The sequence below is a fragment of the Oryctolagus cuniculus genome, chromosome 12 (assembly GCF_964237555.1).
Source record: "Oryctolagus cuniculus chromosome 12, mOryCun1.1, whole genome shotgun sequence".
Taxonomy (NCBI): Eukaryota; Metazoa; Chordata; class Mammalia; order Lagomorpha; family Leporidae; genus Oryctolagus; species Oryctolagus cuniculus.
This window is the reverse complement of record NC_091443.1, coordinates 102,453,522-102,472,423: the sequence shown is the minus strand read 5'-3', so window position 1 is coordinate 102,472,423 and position 18,902 is coordinate 102,453,522. Positions and strand designations below refer to the sequence as shown.

The 18,902-nt window shown below is 49.2% G+C and overlaps 2 protein-coding genes across 3 annotated transcripts in view; both read right to left on the bottom strand.

The window, feature by feature from the left end:
- ADAMTSL3 (ADAMTS like 3) overlaps positions 1–3,750 on the bottom strand; it is a 411,707-nt gene extending 407,957 nt beyond the window's left edge. Inside the window, exons 1-2 of the mRNA XM_008275279.4 lie at positions 3,560–3,750; positions 2,071–2,172 (exon numbers count right to left, since the gene is read on the bottom strand). Coding sequence (XP_008273501.2) covers positions 2,071–2,139 — 69 coding nt within the window. The 5' untranslated portion in view covers positions 2,140–2,172; positions 3,560–3,750. The remainder of the gene's footprint in view (positions 1–2,070; positions 2,173–3,559) is intronic.
- An 11,239-nt stretch (positions 3,751–14,989) lies between these two features.
- The window catches only part of SH3GL3 (SH3 domain containing GRB2 like 3, endophilin A3), a 154,790-nt gene continuing 150,877 nt past the window's right edge, over positions 14,990–18,902 (bottom strand). Inside the window, exon 9 of one of the 2 annotated variants that reach the window (XM_070054575.1) lies at positions 14,990–15,228. In XM_070054575.1, the coding sequence (XP_069910676.1) occupies positions 15,110–15,228 (119 nt within the window). In that variant the 3' untranslated portion in view covers positions 14,990–15,109. Of the gene's footprint in view, positions 15,229–16,661; positions 16,796–18,902 lie in introns of those variants that run through there. The other variant, XM_008275275.4, reaches the window with a different exon arrangement.

Here is an 18,902-nt window from a genome sequence, read left to right as displayed (position 1 = left end):
ATGTGGTCAGGGTTGAAGCTTTAGCCGATTGAATGAAGATCTGACTTTTCCTAATTAGTTGGAACATCCCAGGCTCCTTACAGCTCAGTCTCACACGTCGTCGATCGGTTTTCTACCAGCCAGCACTTTTGAAGCAAGGGAAGACAGGACAGAACCCCTTAGGCCCCACCCAAACACCAGAATCAGAAGCGGCAGCTTGGAGTCAAGCCCAGGTGGACCCTGGCTCCATTAGAACATTCTCGCAGGGCCCATGGGGAGGCAGCACAGGCCACACCTGCAGGAGTCTCCCCTGTACCACCTCTTCAACTCTGCAACGTCGTCTCTGATGCCTCATGAGCGCCCCCAGCAGGCCGACAGCTGAAAATGCAGGCCCGGTGCTGGCTTCAAACCTCGAATGCTAATGGACACATCAATCCTGCATTTCTTCCCTGCCAGACACTGTTTTTATTCACTTTTTTTCCACCCATTTCACAGTGCATGGGCTCCTTCCCCCCAAAACTCCACGAGGCAGATACTGTCACTGCCTCCCCTCCACAGATGTGGAAACTGGAGCACACTGCAGGATCGTCTGTATGACGCAGTCACGACACTGTGCAGCTGGGATTCGGACAGTGACTGCAGTCTCCTTTTACGACCTTCTGTGCACGCTGCCTCGATGCGTGGAAGCCGCACTGCCACAGGCACACAGAGGTGGAAAAATCCGAAAGAGGTCAGGGAATGATTCAAACTGGGCAAACGCTGCCCTTGGCCAAAGGTCAGTAGTCTGCCTCATAGCACACTGGAGTTTTATAGGGTGCAAGAAGACCTTAAAGCCCTGGCTCTCTTCAACCAGGGGCTAAGGGCTGAAGCGCGTGTAGCCTGGCCCACACCCACTGATGGGACAGGAAAGGAAGCATCCGCCCTTCCGCCCCAACACACCACTGGCCAGAGAAACCCTATATCACCCTGAGAAGACTTCTCTTTGGTTCCAACAAAAGATGTCGATTAAAATGTGATGATGCAGCAGCATCCGCTAAGTGGATGATGGGGCAGGTGATGCAACCAGATCTGGGTGAGCCAGAGAATTCACAGGGGGCTTGAAGAAGATAAAATAAGAGGCAGAGATGTCTGATTAATTGACCCCAAGGTGTATCTTCACTCACGCATGCAGGCTTATTTCACAGACACTGAGCACTTATGCAATATGCCCTTTGTGAGATCCTGGAGGCACACAGGTCACCAAGCCACGTGCCTGAGGGCTGCCTTACTCACTCTCACACGAGATACCCCGCACGGAACCAGCTGCCACTCTGAGGACGCAACCCTGACACAGATATGCTTTGCAGCTTTAGGTCTGGGGCTGCACAGTGCTTGGCCGAATCGGGCTACCAGTTCTGTCTGGCTTTCAGTGCTTTAAAAACTGGAAGATTCTGGAAGAAATCCGGATGATCCTGCTCATGGGGAAAATAAAATAAGATCTGGCCAGCCTGGCCTTGTGTGCTCGCTTAGCAATGACCAGCTGGGCCTGAGGTCAGGCTGCTCTGAACAGATGGAGCGTGTGCCCCCCACACTGTCCTCAGCACTCCCTGTTATCTCTTAGGCAATGCGAACTTCCTCCTTTGTTGGAGTCAGCCCAAGAGGCAAATTAGGAAGCAAGGCACGAGCTGGGTCTTCCCAAGGTGGCTGGGGGGGACAGGTGTCTAAAGAGAGGACTGCACAACAGTGGGACATGTGTTGACAGAAGGAAACTCAGACTGCTTACTCAGTGGCCAAGCTAGGACCAGAACCCGGCTCTGCCCATACGCCACGTCCTGGCCTCCAGCATTTCACCTGGGCACATGCAGAGAGCAATTCTAGTCTGCGCTGCTGCTGCACAGGCCCCACGGCGGTGTCCAAGCTCTGCTCGGGATCCAGAAAGGACACAAGGGAGCTGGCACATCCTTACAGCAACCAGAAACACCATTGGCTGGAGACACGGGAGAAAGCTGGGTTCTCTGGGGTAGGATTAACACGAATGGTATCACGGTGGGTCTAGAATATTGATCCTAAGCAAACAAAGGGGTGTCCACCATTCCACTCCCCTCCCATTACCTGTAAAAGGGTAGCATCCTTGAGGGCCAGCCACACCAGAAACCACCAGGGGTTCTTCCAGGCAGCCATGGGGTCTGCCCCCACAAGGGTCTTACTTGCAGCCTACAAAAGAGGAGATAGTTTCCAACCAGCTCTGAGCACAGCGACAGTACCCGTGACTCTAACTGGGACCCAGAAGCCCAGACAAAAACCTCAGACAGGGTTGTGTTGGTGCAGAATAGGGATGCCTGCTGCAGGGTGCACGCTCTCTAGGGCTCTCTTTAGCATGGGTCACATCAAGGAGGGGGCTGGATCTGCCTCCAGTGGGCACCTCACATTCCCAGCCTTCCAGAAGCTGCACCAGCTGTGTCCCCCAGCCCGTCTGACAGCAGTAGCAGGGTGTGGTTGCTGGCATCAGACTCAGGGAGCCAGCCTAGATAGAGCCAACGGATGGGCACCTGCCAGCATCCGCAGCTGGAGGGGAAGACGAGCCAGGGAGCACCAAAGCCAGCCCCGAGAGGGAAGGGAGCTGACTAAGGTCACACAGCAAAGTAGTAACATTGTAGGTCGAGAGTGCAGGGCTTCTGACCCTACAAGGTGTTCCCCGGTAGCTGACAGTGCGCGCCCTCCACGTCGGGACCTGCAGCCAGAGAGGGCTGGGAGCTGAGGTAGAGGGAGCTTGGGGGGCACCGCTCCCTGTTAGGACAAACCAGCAGAGGTCAGCGGGAAAGGACCAGGCCGTGCGTGTGGCTTTTTTTTTTTTTTTTTTAATGAGTGTGCCTGTCAATTTACAGAGAAATCCGAACGAGTCGGGACTGGAAAAGCCGAGGTCACACTCGACTCTCCCTTCGCCTCGCGGGCGCCTTGGCGGAGCCGGTGTCCGGGGGCGGGTCGGTGGCTTCTCTCCATCTGGAGAAAGCATTAAGGGCCTGGCCTAATGCGATCCGCAAATGTGCTGCTGTTTCCGACCTGAGGCGGCGACTCGGGGCTGCAGGCGAGGCGGCGGGTGCCGGCCCCGGGGCTGTGCGCCCCCTGCTCGCTAGCTGCTCGCACCGGCCTTCCCCTGCGCGCTCTCTTCCCTCCGCCCCGGGGCCTCGCAGTTGCTCCAGCAGCGTCCCCACCGCCCCCACGCCCACTTCCCACCGCGCGCGCCGCGCCCCAGCCCTCCGCGCTCCAGGCGCCCGCGACCCGGTGCCAACAGCCAGGACCTTCGGACGCTCGAGGCTACGCGCCGCCGTCAGCCCGCGCGCTACCTGTGAACCCCCCGGTCCTGAGCAACCCCAAGCCTGTGGAGATTCCCAAGCCTCCCCGGATCCTTGGGACACAAGGGAGCACGTTTGCACCAGTCTCCAAAACCTGAGGGGCGCCCTAGTCCTGCGCTCGCCCCGCATAAGCCATCCCCTCGCCCACTTGCTTCTGAGGCCCCCTGCACCCGAGCCTCTCTCCCCCTGGGGAGACCCTTTTCTGGGTCCCTGAGGGGACCCCGCTGCGCCCGGCTCGGGGCACCCACCTTGCGCCTCGGCGGCGTCAGGGACGTGCAGCCCGGGGCTGCGTGGGCTCAGGGCGCGCGCTGGAGAGAGGCCGGCACAGCCGCCCCGTCAACACCTCGTGCGGAATCCGGGACCGGGACCTTCCCCGACGCCGGCCTCCAGCCCGCGGCGCCGCAGTCGCCGCCGCCGCGAAGTTAAATGGGGCTGGGACGGGGGCCGCCCCGCCTCTCCCGCCCCCTCCGGGCGCGCAGAGCGCAGCGCTGGCCCCGGCCCAGAGGCGGAGGGCGCGCGCCGCCACCTGCACCGCCCGGCAAGTGCACTGCGCGCCCGAGCGTCCGTCGGCCCGCGCGCCGGCACCGCGCCCTCGGGCTGCGCCAGGGGCGCTGGGGGCGCGAAGAGACCGCGCGAGGGGCCGGCTCCGGGCTGCCCGGAGCGCGCGGGGCCGCGGCGACGGCGAGACTCGGCTGGAACGCTCCTCCGCCCGCTTCCTGGAAGCCACTCCTCGCCCTGGGCCGGCCGCCAGGCGTGGTGCCAATAGCCGGGATTGCCGACGCCGCCACCGCCGCCGCCGCCGTCAGGCGCGCTGGGGAAAGGCGGCCGCTGCGCCGCGAGCCAGCCGGGCCGCCCCGCCTCAGCCGGAGCAGGGATGCCGGCCGCCCCACTCCCAGAGCCTCCACCCACCCCGCCCGGGCGCGGGCGCCGGCTCTGCAGTCAGGCCCAGCGGCCACACGGAGGCTTGCCCGGAACCGCTGGCTCGTGCCTGAGAGTCTTAGGCGCGCCGGGCCAGGCGGGACCCAAGCCGGAGCCCGGTGGCCCCCTCCAGGCCTGCGCCGCCACGGCCCCCCGCGGCGCCCCACGCACAGGGCTAACACCCGGGCGCGTGGACTCACTGGCGCTTGCTCACCGCCCCGAGGGCCCTCGGACACTGGGCTGCCGGCCACCACCAGCGACTTGGCTGGGCACCTGGCGCCCCCTCGTAGAAGGCAGGTTTGGGTAACGGAGCTCCAGGGCTGCAGGGAAAATGCAATGCCCGGACCCGGGATTTGCAGAGGATTTGGTTGAGTCAGAGACAGGAGGAACAGCGACAGCAGCTGCCCTGCGGGCTTCCAGAAGTTAAGTCGGGAGAGGCATCTGGCCCTGGCCTTGGCCTGGTCTTGGCGGTCTAAGCCAAGGGCTAGGGAATTCATTTTGAAGTCTGCCTTCCGCCCTCACCCTAGTACCATCACAGCCATTTCCGCGTGTACCCGTCTCTGTCAGCATCTGATTTTCACCCAAGGCCTTGTGGCAGTAGTCAGCATCATCATCTCGTTTCTCCTACTAGGGATCTGAGGATCTGAGGATGAAGGGAGAAGCCATGGCTGGAGCCCCGGGCTTCTCCAGCCCCCCTGGCAGCGCTCCCCTGCCTGTACTGTGGCTGGCACCTTACACCTGCAGGGGGCGCTTCTGCTGGAGGAGCTGGCCCTGCGCGCTTTGCTCATCTGTTCTCCTCTGCCTTCAAAGGAGGGCCCCAGGACTGCCTCTCCACCTGGGAAGTAAGCCGAGCACATAGGTCAGGGCTGGGCTCAACCAGAACTCACCTCGGTACAGACGACTGTGCTTACTCACCTGGCTGTCAAGTCTCCCGAGTAATGACTCTGAATGCTGAGCCATCACCCCCTAGGGGGACGTGCAGAGTTAGGTTGCTGCCAGCCTCTGGCCACAACATTTTTGTCAATCAACACATCACTTCATTTTATGTGTGTTTCCATTTCAAGGCACCTGATTTGACATACGTGGTCAATTCGTTAACACCGAGCCCATGGCCAGCACATTACAACGATTGCCCCCATGAGGTTTATCCAACACTCGTGTTTTCTTCCCAGGGCAGGACACGGCTTTCTTCCACATGGGAACACCAGGATGCACTTCTGCCCTGTGCTCAGCGCTGTTTTAAACAGTGAAATCAACAAAAGAGGTGAAAGTGTGAACACGTGGCCACAAAGACACCTCCAGGCCACTGTGGACAGTGTGCCAGCCGAAATAAGAAGGCCCAGTGTTGCCTTGGAAACAAGCGTTGCAAGCTACTCAGAAGTTTCCCCATTTGTCGAATGGACTCTCTAAAAGTGCTGCAAATACCGCTTTTAGTGCTACAAATAAATTATTTCAAGGAGGCGAATTCACAGATAGCAAAACTGGAAATAACAAGGATTGACGGGGTGGTCTTATGTCGAGTAGAGTAGAAGGATCAACTTGTGAACATTTCTAAACACTTCCCATGCCCTGGGCATTGTGCTGGTACTTTACTTGTATTAGCTCACTTAGTCATTGCAACAGCTTATAAGATTGATATTCTTTAGAGTCTCATTTTGCAAATGAGGAGACTAACCTAGTAAAGTTTAAGCATCGCATGGTCTTAGCAACTGCATTATCCCGCTTCTTGGGTTATTTCCATCCTAAAACCAGCCCTGACCTATCATGGAGTCAATTGCAAAAATCACATGAATATTCAAGAGGAAATGGAGAACTCAAAAGAAATTGGATGCTTGTGCTGTGACTGCTGCATTGAGCTGTGCCCCCAGTGTCTACCACTCAGGAAGGCATTAAGAAGGCTTGGAGTTGGGGGACATGGTTGGGAGCATTAAGATATTAATGTCTGATCCGGACTTCCTGTCTCCTTTCCCATGGGCAGCCTCCAAGGAGTGCCCCACAATCAGCAATAAGGCCAGGACTGAGCCTTTCTCTCTTGTAGGTTCCATCTAACATCAGGCCAGCCACTCTAAAAGAGCAGCTAGCTGGTCAGAAGCAAAAAGCAGAAGAGAAAAATTGCATGGAAGTTCTGTGCTCCTTTCAACTCCAGCAGGTCAAGCAGTCCTACGAAGTTGGCTGAAGTGCTCTGAGTTCCGGAAACAGAGCCGTGGAAGACAGACTCCATGGAGGAATGGGTGAGTTGCTGGCTGGACCCCCAGATATTGCCCCCACATTCACAGCCTCACTTCCTTCCGCACTAACACTCTCCTTCACCACTCCACCCAAATGGAGACACCAACTCTCACCTCAGTCACCCACCGAATATTTTCTCCTACTCTTCATCCCCTTCCCTGAGACCTGTCCCAGATGCTTAAATAAGACACTGCAAAAGCCATAAGATTGTAAACAGGAGCAAGTGAACCCCAAAGGAATCAGTCTGGCGGGTCTGAGCATTGGCTGCAGCTCCCCACCCAATCTATCTCCAAAGTGGTGGGTCAGGCCCCTCCCTGTCTAACTTCCAGACTACCCATGAGAACCCCACTACTGGTGACAATGGCAGTGAATTTCAGGTCTAGGAACCCGTGTTCCATTTCCTGCCTGAGATCCATTTCTTGCGTTTCTCCTGCCTGTCATCTATCTCAGGATCTGCTTCCTGGATGCATCCCAGATTCCTACCACTACTCCCAGTATCATCTATCAACCCAACAAAAAGGCACAAGAGTGCAACATTCATAGGAAAGAAATACAGAGAGAAAGTATTGGCCATGGAGGTGTCAGGTGTGAGTATGTTTCACCCTAAGAGGGAAGAAGTATCAGTCTTTTTATTTATTTATTTATTTATTTGTTTATTTATTTATTTTTGGACAGGCAGAGTTAGACAGTGAGAGAGAGAGACAGAGAGAAAGGTCTTCCTTCTGTTGGTTCACCCCTCAATGGCCGCTACGGCCAGCGCGTTGCACCTATCCAAAGCCAGGTGCTTCTTCCTGGTCTCCTATGCGGGCGCAGGGCCCAAGGACTTGCACCATCCTCCACTGCCTTCCCAGGCCACAGCAGAGAGCTGGACTGGAAGAGGAACAACCGGGACAGAATCCGGCTTCCTAACCGGGACTAGAACCTGGGGTACCGGTGCCGCAGGTGGAAGATTAGCCCAGTGAGCCGCGGCGCCGGCCGAAGTATCAGTCTTAATTTCTTCTTGATACATAATTATTCTTTCTGATTGGAGGATTGTGAAGTGGACTTGGGAAGCAAACTCAAGGCAGTGTTGGAGGCTTGGAGAAAAGGAGGACTTGGAGGCAAACCCTGCAGAAAGTAGAGTGGACTGAAGCAGGCACAAAAGGGTATACTCTCAACCAAGGCCACCCCCATAGCAAGGACAATGGTCCAGAAAGGTATTGGGTGTAAGCTGTTAGCTGCGCCATCGCACGTGCTGGGGGCAGATGAACCTGCTGGCAAAGGAGTATGGAAGCAGGAGGTCCTCACTGACAGCATCTACCACATGTGCCAAGCTCCACACAGAAGACAGGCTCAGTCAGTGCTGACAGTTCCCCATCTCTCTCCAGAATGAGTTGTTCTTTTACATGGAAATTTGCTTGACAAAATGTTCAACTCTCCATCCTTTTGCTTTTCTGTCTCGTAAGCAAAAGGTGCCCATGGGAGGAGTGGTTGTGACAGAAGGTAGTTCCACTTGGTGAGGGGCTCCGTGAGTTTTGGCATTGCCCTTGAGCTTGGTTTTTCACTTCAGCCTGCACTGAGTTCCCCAAGGAGTTTCTCGGCGTCCTAGACCAAGCAGGTCTGCGATGTCAAGCCAGGACCTTCAGAATTCACATTGCTGCAGCACTGGAGGGCTGAGCCAACCAAAATATGTCAGGCAGGTGGGGGTGGTGTAGAGAAGGCTCTCTCTACACAGTTCCAGATATTGGGGGTGGGACAGGGAAGACTGGAGTCCCCTAAAGTATTGTAAAGGACAGAGTTGGGATTTGATGACCTTTCCAGGACAAGCAAAACTCTCCAGATCCCAAACCTGAGGCTGCCTCTTGTCTGTTCTCCAGGGCTAGGAAGTTGCTGACTTGACTTAGTCTTGGAGATAACCCTGATAATCTGCACATACCCATGGGCATGTATCTGCATAGACTCCACTGTGGAACACAGCAGACAATACAGAGCCTGGTAAGAATAGATTTGCTAGTGTCACTCAGTAGATCCCTCTATCTTTTTCCCCTGACAGGCACAAAGTTGCTGTAGAGGAACATGGAGCTGTAGTCCAGAAACTCAGTTCTGGTCCAGACTTGGCCACACACATTGGGGGATTCTGGGCAGTCTCTGCACTTGCTCAAGCATCAAGTTTTCCCCTGATTTTTTGAAGTGTAGACATTATAAAGTTGCAATAGTTCCTTCCATGGCAACTTCTGAGGTTGCTTTCATAATTTGCTTGTATATTGTAGCAATCTCTCTCTAATCTGCAGCTTACCTCTGGGAAGCTCCTCGTCTCTCCACAACCCAACCAGTCATCAAAAGGACCTCTGAGCCTTCACTTCAAGCATTTCGCAAATAAACAAACACTAGGATCTCACTCAAGACCATCGACTCACTTCACACGCAGTCCTAACAAGTTTGTTCATCCCATTTGCGAGAGTGAGTTAGAGGTTATATATGAGAAAGGGTCAGAATCTCTGCCAAGAAGCTGCCTTCTGACAGCATAAAGGGTCTACAGAAAACTAGAAAAGTCACCAAATAAGTCAAAAATTGCTCTGGTCTGGAATGGCTTCATCCCCTCAGGGAAGCCCGAGAAGGCAGCAGCATCGCACAGAGCTGTGTTCCTGTTCATGCATCCGGGTTATGGAAACGCTGTGTTTATGAATGTGTGGAGGTCCAGGAAGATACGCACTCACAGAGGCTGCCCTTTAGGAAAAGGAAAGCACAACCAAGCAACCTGCATTCCTTTACGTGTTGACCCTGGAAATTCTGAAAACCTCAGCATCTAGCACATCATTTTGACAATGCTAGAACATGTCCAGAAGGGACTGATTAGAGCATAAAGAACAAAGTATAAGGTAACAAAGTGGATGGCTCTAGACACTGTACGCTTTATGGTGTGAAAATGTGATTTTCCTATAGCCCATCAAGAAGACACATTTTCTCTAGGGCTGTGTTACACGTCACTCACCGTGCACTGCAGATTGAAGCCCGCCTGTTTAGTCTGCTTCCCTACATATTCCTTACACTCTCGCCTGGGCAATATTTGGCTTGGAAGCACCACAAAGGAAAACTTGAAAAGTCTTTTTTTTTCAACTGTAAGTTCAATAAAAACGTTTCTATGTATTAAGCTTTACAAAACACATTAACTTTGGGAGGATTTTGATGGCCTATTAAGCATTTTGATCCCTTCTTTTCTCAGGCAAAAATGTTCTGTGAGTGAGTGTGAAGAACCAATTTCCTCAGACCCTACCATACACATCAGGTCAGCTGAAACCTAAAGAAAAGTCAAGCCCATGCGATTTAATGCCATGCATATTGATTGACCATCTCCCTTTGTCATACAGGTGCTACGTCTGGTGGACACAATGACATGACAGGGAAGTGTGCCTGCTTTGTGGGAGCAAGTGGATCCAGTGTGCTGAATGCTCCCAGAGGTGTGATAACAGGAAGCTACATGCACAGTGGGTAGGACAGCAATGTTAAAGTCTTCCTAAGAAAAATGATATTCAGTTGAGAACTAAAGTATAAACAGAAGCATGTATCTGTAAAAAAAAAAATTCCAAAAATTTATTCTTCTGTGGTTTTTCTCCGATGCAAAACAATCTACAGTTTCAAATGTGTGTTTTAAAATAGCATAAATATTCATGGGGAGGTAGTTCTGGAAAAGAGTCAATAATTTTTTAAGGATTTATTTATTTATTTATTTGAGAGGTAGAATTACAGACAGAGAGAGGGAGAGAGAGAGAGAAAGGTTTTCCATCTGCTTGGTTCACTCCCCAAATGGCTATAACAGCCAGAGCCGGGCCAATCCGAAGCCAGGAGCCAGGAGCTACTTTTGGATCTTCCACATGGGTGCAGGGGCCCAAATATTTGAGCCATCCTCCACTGCTTTCTCAGGTGCATTATCAGGGAACTGGATCAGAAGTAGTGCATCCAGGACTCGAACCGGCACCCACATGAGATGCCAGCACTTCAGGCCACCTGCTACACCACAGTGCTGGCCTCTACATGAAATTTTTTAAAGTAATAAAGAATAAGGTACTGAGGAGAGGTGAGTCAAGGCTGGATCTTTGGTCTCTGACCTGACAGGTGGTTGGAATGTCATTCACTGATATGGGAATGGAGGAGAAAGAAGGGAGTGTTGGCTGAGAGGGCAGTTCAGAGTTCATGGCTTCATCTGGGACTTTTTTAGTTGGAAATGCCTTTGGATCTAGAATCAGAAACAAACCCCAAGCTAGAGATTCATACTTATGACTCATTGGCACATGAGTGATAGTTGAAGCTGTAGAAGTTGACAGTGGGGCCAGCGCTGTGGCACAGAGGGTTAAAGCCCTGGCCTGAAGTGCTGACATCCCATATGGGTGCCCATTCTAGTCCTGGCTGCTCCTCTTCTGACCCAGCTCCTTGCTATGGCCTGGGAAAGCAGTGGAAGATGACCCACGTCTTTGGGCCCCTGCACCCACATGGGAGACCTGGAGGAAGCTCCTGGCTCCTGGCTTCGGATCGGTATAGTTCCAAGCGTTGTGGCCGTCTGGGGAGTGAACCAGCAGATGGAAGACCTCTCTTTCTGTCTCTACCTCACTCTGTAACTCTGTCTTTCAAATACATAAAATAAATCTTTAAAAAAAATAAGTTGAGCCGGCGCCGCGGCTCACTAGGTTAATCCTCCGCCTTGCAGCGCCGGCACACCGGGTTCTAGTCCTGGTCGGGGTGCTGGATTCTGTCCCAGTTGCCCCTCTTCCAGGCCAGCTCTCTGCTGTGGCCCGGGAATGCAGTGGAGGATGGCCCAAGTCCTTGGGCCCTGCACCCCATGGGAGACCAGGATAAGTACCTGGCTCCTGCCATCGGATCAGCATGGTGCGCCGGCCGCGGCGGCCACTGGAGGGTGAACCAACAGCAAAAGGAAGACCTTTCTCTCTGTCTCTCTCTCTCACTGTCCACTCTGACTGTCAAAAAAAAAAAAAAAAAAACTATTGGTTGAACTCTGTAATTAATACACAATTACTCTTAGGTGTTTAATTAATGCTAAAAAAAAAAAGAAGTTGATGGTAATAATAGTTAGCTACCTGTTCATCTACCATCTTTCCACAGGTCTGTGCGTAAGGAAAAGAATTGCTATTTTGTGCATATAATACATGTATCTTTTACCCCAAAAAGTGAAAACACCAGAAGTGTATATCTTTTTCTCCAAAATCAAAGCTGAGAAGCCGTCACGATGAGTCCCTTTGGACTCCTGCCTGGATCTTCATCACGTTCTCATCTGACTCGGGAGCTCTGGCTTGAGCGAACTTTTCCCAGCTCTCCTCTTCCATCATCAACTTCAACTTGAACGATACACCCAGATTCCTCCAAGGCAAGTCTGCTATTTAATCCTAGCCTGGGTCTTGGGTTAACCATGAAAGCGAGAGTGAGACTTACTTAGCATTTCCCATGAAATTGCCTAATGCTATTTCAGCAAATGTGTGCCAGGACAGTGTATTATTAAGAAAGAAACCAAAAGATTTTGTAAAGCAAATTATCTCCAAATTCATTTATGGAAACAGGAACCTGGAGAGCAAAGCATCTAGTGTTGTACAAAGTCTAACTAAGGAAAATGGAAAGGGGATTTAAAAATTGATACTGACATGAAATTTCAGGTCAGGTAGAGTCTTGCAATTCCAGACGATAGCTTGGGCTCAAATGTTTTGCTCAAACCAGCCACTCCCTTACTGAAATTACCAATTGAGATCATAGAATTTGCTGGAAACTGGGAAGGCGAGTCATCTGCATAACTGGGACTCAGAAGGTTGCTGAACTCAGTGGTAGCCAATGCTCTGATTACAGCGGTCCTTGCAATGAAGAAAAAACTGTGTCCTTTGAGTGCCTTTTCTGGACTCTGCCAGAAAGGGACGTGAACACTGTAAGTACAGAGTGACGAGGACAAAAGAAGAGAGAGTCACCAGCACAGCTTGCAAGCGCTGTCCCCTTTGCCTTCAAAGATGGAGTAATTCTCTTACTTGCTCAATCAGCGCTGATCCTTCTCTTGGACTTAGAGTAGACAAGAAGAACTGCTTAGTCAACACAAAATACACACACACACACACACACACCACACACACGCTTGTGTGTGCATGAAACAACCTAGAAATGAAAGGATCTGGGAGGCCAGAAAAAGAGAAATTTCCAGGTAGGCAAAAGCAACTTGTGAGGTTTGAGAGATCACGCGACGATCTGATGACTGTCTGTAGTGACGACTGGGGCTCAGGGAAGAGGGAGGTAGAAGGTTGGGTTTAAAAAGACTTGAGAGTGCAGAACGAGAGGTTCAGTTCTCGCCCCTTCACACACGAAACATGGGGTTTTGACAACAGCCCACGGATGAGAATACATCTCTGTAGGAGCCCACAGTCTGGCTGAGGTTCCAGCACCCCTGGGATGTGGACAAAAAGAAAAGAACTCAAGAGCAGTTTCACTTTACCTGCATCCCTGTACCCACTTGGAGCTGAGTGAGGCCCCTTTGCCCTGCAGTTTCTCCCAGAGGAAATGAGAGTGAAGTGAGTGCCCAGTCCCCCCGCCCCCACCACCACCATTCAGGAGATTGCTCAAGACCCACGTGTGTCTCGCTCCACCCAGAACACTGAGGGAATCAGTGTGGCTGAGTCACCCGGGCATGATGAGCAACAGGGAGAAGGGAAGGGAGTGCGAAGCAGAAAGCATGCAGTTCTCAATGGCAGCCCGCTTAGCGGCTGAGATCCTGCGTAACAGCTCACGACCTCCATCACGAAGCCTTCCCAAGCACTCCACGGTGCTGCTCATCCGAGGACTCCCTGTCCCCCGGGCAACAGCCACCACATGCCTCATGCACCCCGTGCACTCTCTCTGGATGACACCCTGGGCATTGCCATGCACAGCCTGCAGAAGCTCCCACAGACAGCACAGAGATTGCAATAGCAGGTGCAGGTCTCAACGGTTGCCTTGACCCTGCTGTTGTGGGAAAAGGCGCAGAATCTGAAAATGTCCCTGGAAAATAACCAGGTGGCTCTTGACACCATTCTGGCTTTTCTGGGGCAAGAGAAGGCAGAAAAATGATAAAAGTAAAGTTCCAAGTAAGAGAAAAAAATCTATGAACTCAAAGATCATTTGAAATTATTCAATCAGAGGAACAAAAAGAAAGAAAAATGTTGAAGAAAGCCATAGATGGGCCTATGAAGAATCATCATATATAATAAATAAGGAATTAACACTAACAATAAAAGAACTCTTAAAAATCAGAAGTGAATATTAAAGAAACAAAGCAATGGCTAAAATAAAACTAAAAATGGCCAATAAAGATATGAGAATATAAACCTCACGAGTAAGCAAAGAAATTAAAATTACTTTTTAAGATTTATTTATAATTTATTATATTATTTATTAATAATAAATATTCTATAAATATTTATTTATATAAATAATAAATAATAAAAATAAATATATTATTTGTTTTTAGATACATTTATATTTGAAAGGTACAGTTACAGAGAGAGAAGGAAAGACACCAAGAGAGATTTTACATCTGTTGGTTTACTCCCCAAAGGGCCACAATGGCCAGAGTTGGGCCAGGCCAAAATCAGGAGCCTGGGACCCCATCCGGATCTCCCCTATGAGTGGCAGGGACCCATGCAGTTGGTCTGTCTTCTGCTGTTTCCCCAGGTGCATTAGCAGGAAGCTGGATTGGAAGTGGAGCTCCTATGGGATGCTAGCATTGCAGATGGCTGCTTAACCTGCTGTACCACAACACTGGCCCAAGAAATTCAAAGCCTGGAGGACAAAGTTCAATAACTTTTTTACCAGAATTAACAAGGATAAAAGGAAATGAATATCCAACATATTGGTATAAGAAATATAAGTTGGTACAAGTTTTGAGAAGTTGAGGTACTATAATGAGATAATTTAACATATCAAATTTAAACATATCTAAGTCCAATGTTTGTCCTTTTGACTCATTTTTCAAGTTTTAGAAATGTATCATAAGGAAATATTTAAAGGCATATTTGTTTATTTATTCATTTATTTTATATATTTATTTGTTCATTCATTCGTATTCATGGGGGCCGGCGCCAAGGCTCACTAGTTAGTCCTCTGCCTGCGGCGCCGGCATCCCACATGGGTGCTGGATTCTGTCCCGGTTGCTCCTCTTCCAGTTCAGCTCTCTGCTGTGGCCCAGGAGGGCAGTGGAGGATGGCCCAAGTGCTTGGGCCCCTGTGCCCGCCTGGGATACCAGGAGGAAGCACTTGGCTCCTGGCTTTGGATGGGCACAGCGCCGGCCGTGGTGGCTATTTGGGGAGTGAACCAATGGATGGAAGACCTTTCTCTCTGTCTCTGTCTCTCTCTCACTGTCTATAACTCTACCTGTCAAGTAAATTAAAAAAAAAAAAAAGTGACAGAGAGAGATAGGGAGAGAGAGAGAGAGAGATCTTCCATCTGCTGGTTCACTTCCCAAATTGCCGCAATGGCTGGAACTGAGCCAGGTTGGAGCCAAGAGCCAGGAACTCCATCAGATCTCCTATGTGAGAGGCAGGGACTCGAGTATTTAGGCCGTTTCCCACTCTTTCTCAGGTGCACTCGCAGGATCTGGATCAGAAGAGCAGCAGCCAGGACTTGAACAGGAACTCTGATGTGGGATGTTGGTTTCACAAGTGGTGGCTTAACCCACTGTTCCACAATACCAGTCCCATAAGGAAATAATTGACACAATAAACAAGAATGTTGGGTATAGCGTCTTTTTCTGTAAGAGGTGTAACGTCTTTTTCTGTAATACAAGAAATGTATAACAGTAAGAGCCTGCTTATATGTTACACTATAGCCATACAATAAAATATACATAATCAATAAACCATAGATTTAGATCTGTAATTATTAATATATAGAGATAAAATCACTACATACATGCTTCCAATTGTATGAAATAATATATATGAATATATACATATTCATGGACAAGAATTGGAATTAGATACATAAAATATTGACACTAGTAATTATTTGAGGTTGCAGGATAAAAGGAGACTTATTCTTATGAATTTATACACATTCTGAATTTTTTCTATAATATATCTATACAAGAGGTCTTCATAAAGTTCATAGAAAGTGTATATTGTGAAAAACTATGCATGAATTTCAAATTATTTAATCATTTTGCACCAAAATAAACATTTTTAATTCCATTTCCCATGAACTTTTCTAAGCACCCTAATATTACTTTTAAAATTAGAAAAATAAAACTACTCCAACTTCATAAATGCTTTTTAATGTTTATTCATTTATTTTCATGTACTTGAAGGGCAGACCAATATAGAAACACACTAGGGGCCGACACTGTGGCACAGTAGGTTAATCCTCCACCTGCGGTACTGACATCCCTATGGTCACTGGTTCTAGTCCCGACTGCTTCTCTTCCAATCCAGCTCTCTGCTATGGCCTGGGAAAGCAGTAGAAAATGGTCCAAGTATTTGGGCCCCACCACTTATGTGGGAGACCAGGAAGAAGCTCCTGGCTCCTGGCTTCGGATTGCTGCAGCTCCAGCCGTTGTAGCCATTTGGGGAGTGAACCATTGGAAGGAAGACCTTTCTCTCTGTCTTTCCCTCTCATGGTCTGTAACTCTACCTCTCAAATAAATAACTAAATTAAAAAAAAAAAAAAACTAAACACACACACACACACACATAGAGAAAGAGAGAGAGAGATCTTTCTTTCGCTGGTTGCCCACAACAGCTGGGGCTGGGCCAGGCTGAAACCAGGAGCCAGAAATTCCATCTGTGTCTCCCACTTGAGCCATCGCCTGCTGCCTCTTGGAATGCATTAGCAGGAAGCTGGAGCAGAAGCAAAGTCGTTGGGACTTGGACTGGCATTCCAATATGGAATGAGGGCATCCCAAATGACAGCTTAACCCACTGCACCACAAGTCCACCTTTGAAATGGTTTTGACATATGAAAAGTCCTGGATATATTTTACAATGAAAGATAAAATTTGCATGGATTTTTTAAAAATAGGAAAAAAAGATGACTTGATGCAAGCTGTACAGAGAACTTCTTGTGCAAAACTCAGAGCTATAGGGCAGAGGTACTTTACGCAACTTTGTTTCCAACCATGGGCTGGAAGCAGATTGGTATAAACCCTCTTCTAAGAACCAGGCTCACTATGCTGTCTGTGACCTTCTCTGTGGGTATCTGGTGGAAGATTCAGCATCACCTGGTTCCTCAGCAAGCCTGGACAGGCGGCTGTAGTTTTCTGAGACAAGTCTCAGGTGTATAGTAAAGACAGCAGTTCTCTGCTTGGCCTTGGCGCCACGGATAGAGCAAGTTCGGGTTCATATGAGCTGTAACGACATGGTGCATAAGTCACTGGATGTGCTCAGTACAGGAACTTACCTCCTCCTCCATGGCTGAAATGCACGTACGACAGCATCCCAACTCTGACTATGCAGATGGTGATAACATCTCCCGGAACGGTCAAGCATTAAGGAATCTGAGAACTTGAATGGCTACATGAAGTAGGGCTGGCCCTCACATCTGGATTGCTTGTATCAGGACTGTTATACAAGACAGAAATAAAGCTCTATTATCTTCAAGTAAGAATATCATTGGATTTGTTTGTTTCAGCAGCTTATCCTTCATCCCCAGTAATATACACAGGGGAAATATCTCCTAGCTTGAGTCATCCTGTTTGTGGTTAAAGCCGTGAATTGCTTGCCCTGGTCTCTCATAGTCAAGTGCAGCACTCACATTGTCTGATCACCACGCCACTTTCCATCTGGTCTTCCCAGCTTCCTTTCCACATCCATCTATGTTGTGTCATTTTATCTTGCCAGCAATGAATGAAAATTTCAGTTGCCCCACTTCCTCACGAACACTCGGCGTGCTGAGTCTTTTCCGTCATAGCCATCCTAATCAGTCCATCTGTAGGGTTATTTTGTGATTTGAATTGGCATTTTCCTGATGACTAATGGTGCTGTGTGCTTTGTCACGTGCTTATTGGGAATTTGTACATCTCATTTTGTGAAGTGCCCTTCCAAATCTTTGGATCACTTAAGATTGGTTATTATTGACTTGTGAGAATTCTTTATATATTTAGTACAGAGAACTATCATCAGATATAGGTACTACGAATATTTTCTTTTAGTCTGTGATTTGTCTTTCATGTCTCTAGAGGTGCTTTTCTTTAGACAAGCAGATTTTAATTTTTTATATTCTACAAGAGGTTTAGCATTTTTCAATTAACATGTAATAATTATACAAGTTTAATTGATACAATGTGATTTTAGAGACATTTATACAATGTATACTCTTCAAATCATGGTGATTAGTATTTTCTTTTTTTAAAAAGATGTATTTATTTGAAAGTCAGAGTTACACAGAGAGAGGAGAGGCAGAGAGAGAGAGAGGTCTTCCATCTGCTGGTCCACTCCCCAGATGGCCGCAATGGCCGGAGCTGAGCCTATCCGAAACCAGGAGCCAGGAGCTTCTTCTGGGTCTCTCATGTGGGTGCAGGGGCCCAAAGACTTGGGCCATCTTCTACTGCTTTCCCAGGCCATAGCAGAGAGCTAATGATCAGAAGTGGAGCAGCCAGGTCTCGAACCGGCACCCATATGGGATGTCAGCACTTCAGGCCAGGGCTTTAACCCACTGCGCCACAGCGCCGGCCCCGGTGATTGGTATTTTCATCTCCTTATAATTTCCTTATGTTTGGAGCCTTCAAGCCCATTTTTTCTAGTTCTTCATGAAATATATAACAGCTAGGGTGGACTTATTCCTTCTATCTCTCTGGGAACCTATGAAGTCAACCTCCCTTTTCCCTCTCCCCTCCCCATCACTTCCCAACCTCTGGCAATCACTATTTTACATTCAAATAAACTTTTTTCAATCTTCCCCTATGAGACAGAAATGTGGCATTTGTCTTTCTGCACCTGTTTCATTTCATGCGACATAATGTTCAGCTCCAATCCTTTGGCTGCAAATGATGGGATTTCTTCCTTCATTGGGTCTGAACAATATTCCGCTGTGTATACATAGCACATTTTCTTCATCCGTTCATCTGTTATTGGGCACGTAGGTTGATTCCGTATCTTGGCTATTGTGAATACAGCCACACTAAACATGGCAATACATGCATCTCTTTGATACGCTGATCTATTTTCCTTTGGATATATACAGAAGAGAGACAGCTGGGTCCTATGGTAGACTTATTTTAAGTTTTTTGAGGAATCTCTATGCTGTACTAGCTTACATTCCCACCAACAATGTACAGTTTCCTTTTTCCACATGCTCTCTTTTTCTCGCTTTGTTTTTGTCTTTTTATTAATAGGCATTCTAACTGGGGTGAGATGATATCTCATTATGGTTTTTATTTGCATCTCCCTCATGGCTAATGGTATTGAGCATCTTTTTGTATTGGATGGCCATTTGTATTTCTTCTTTTGAGAAGAT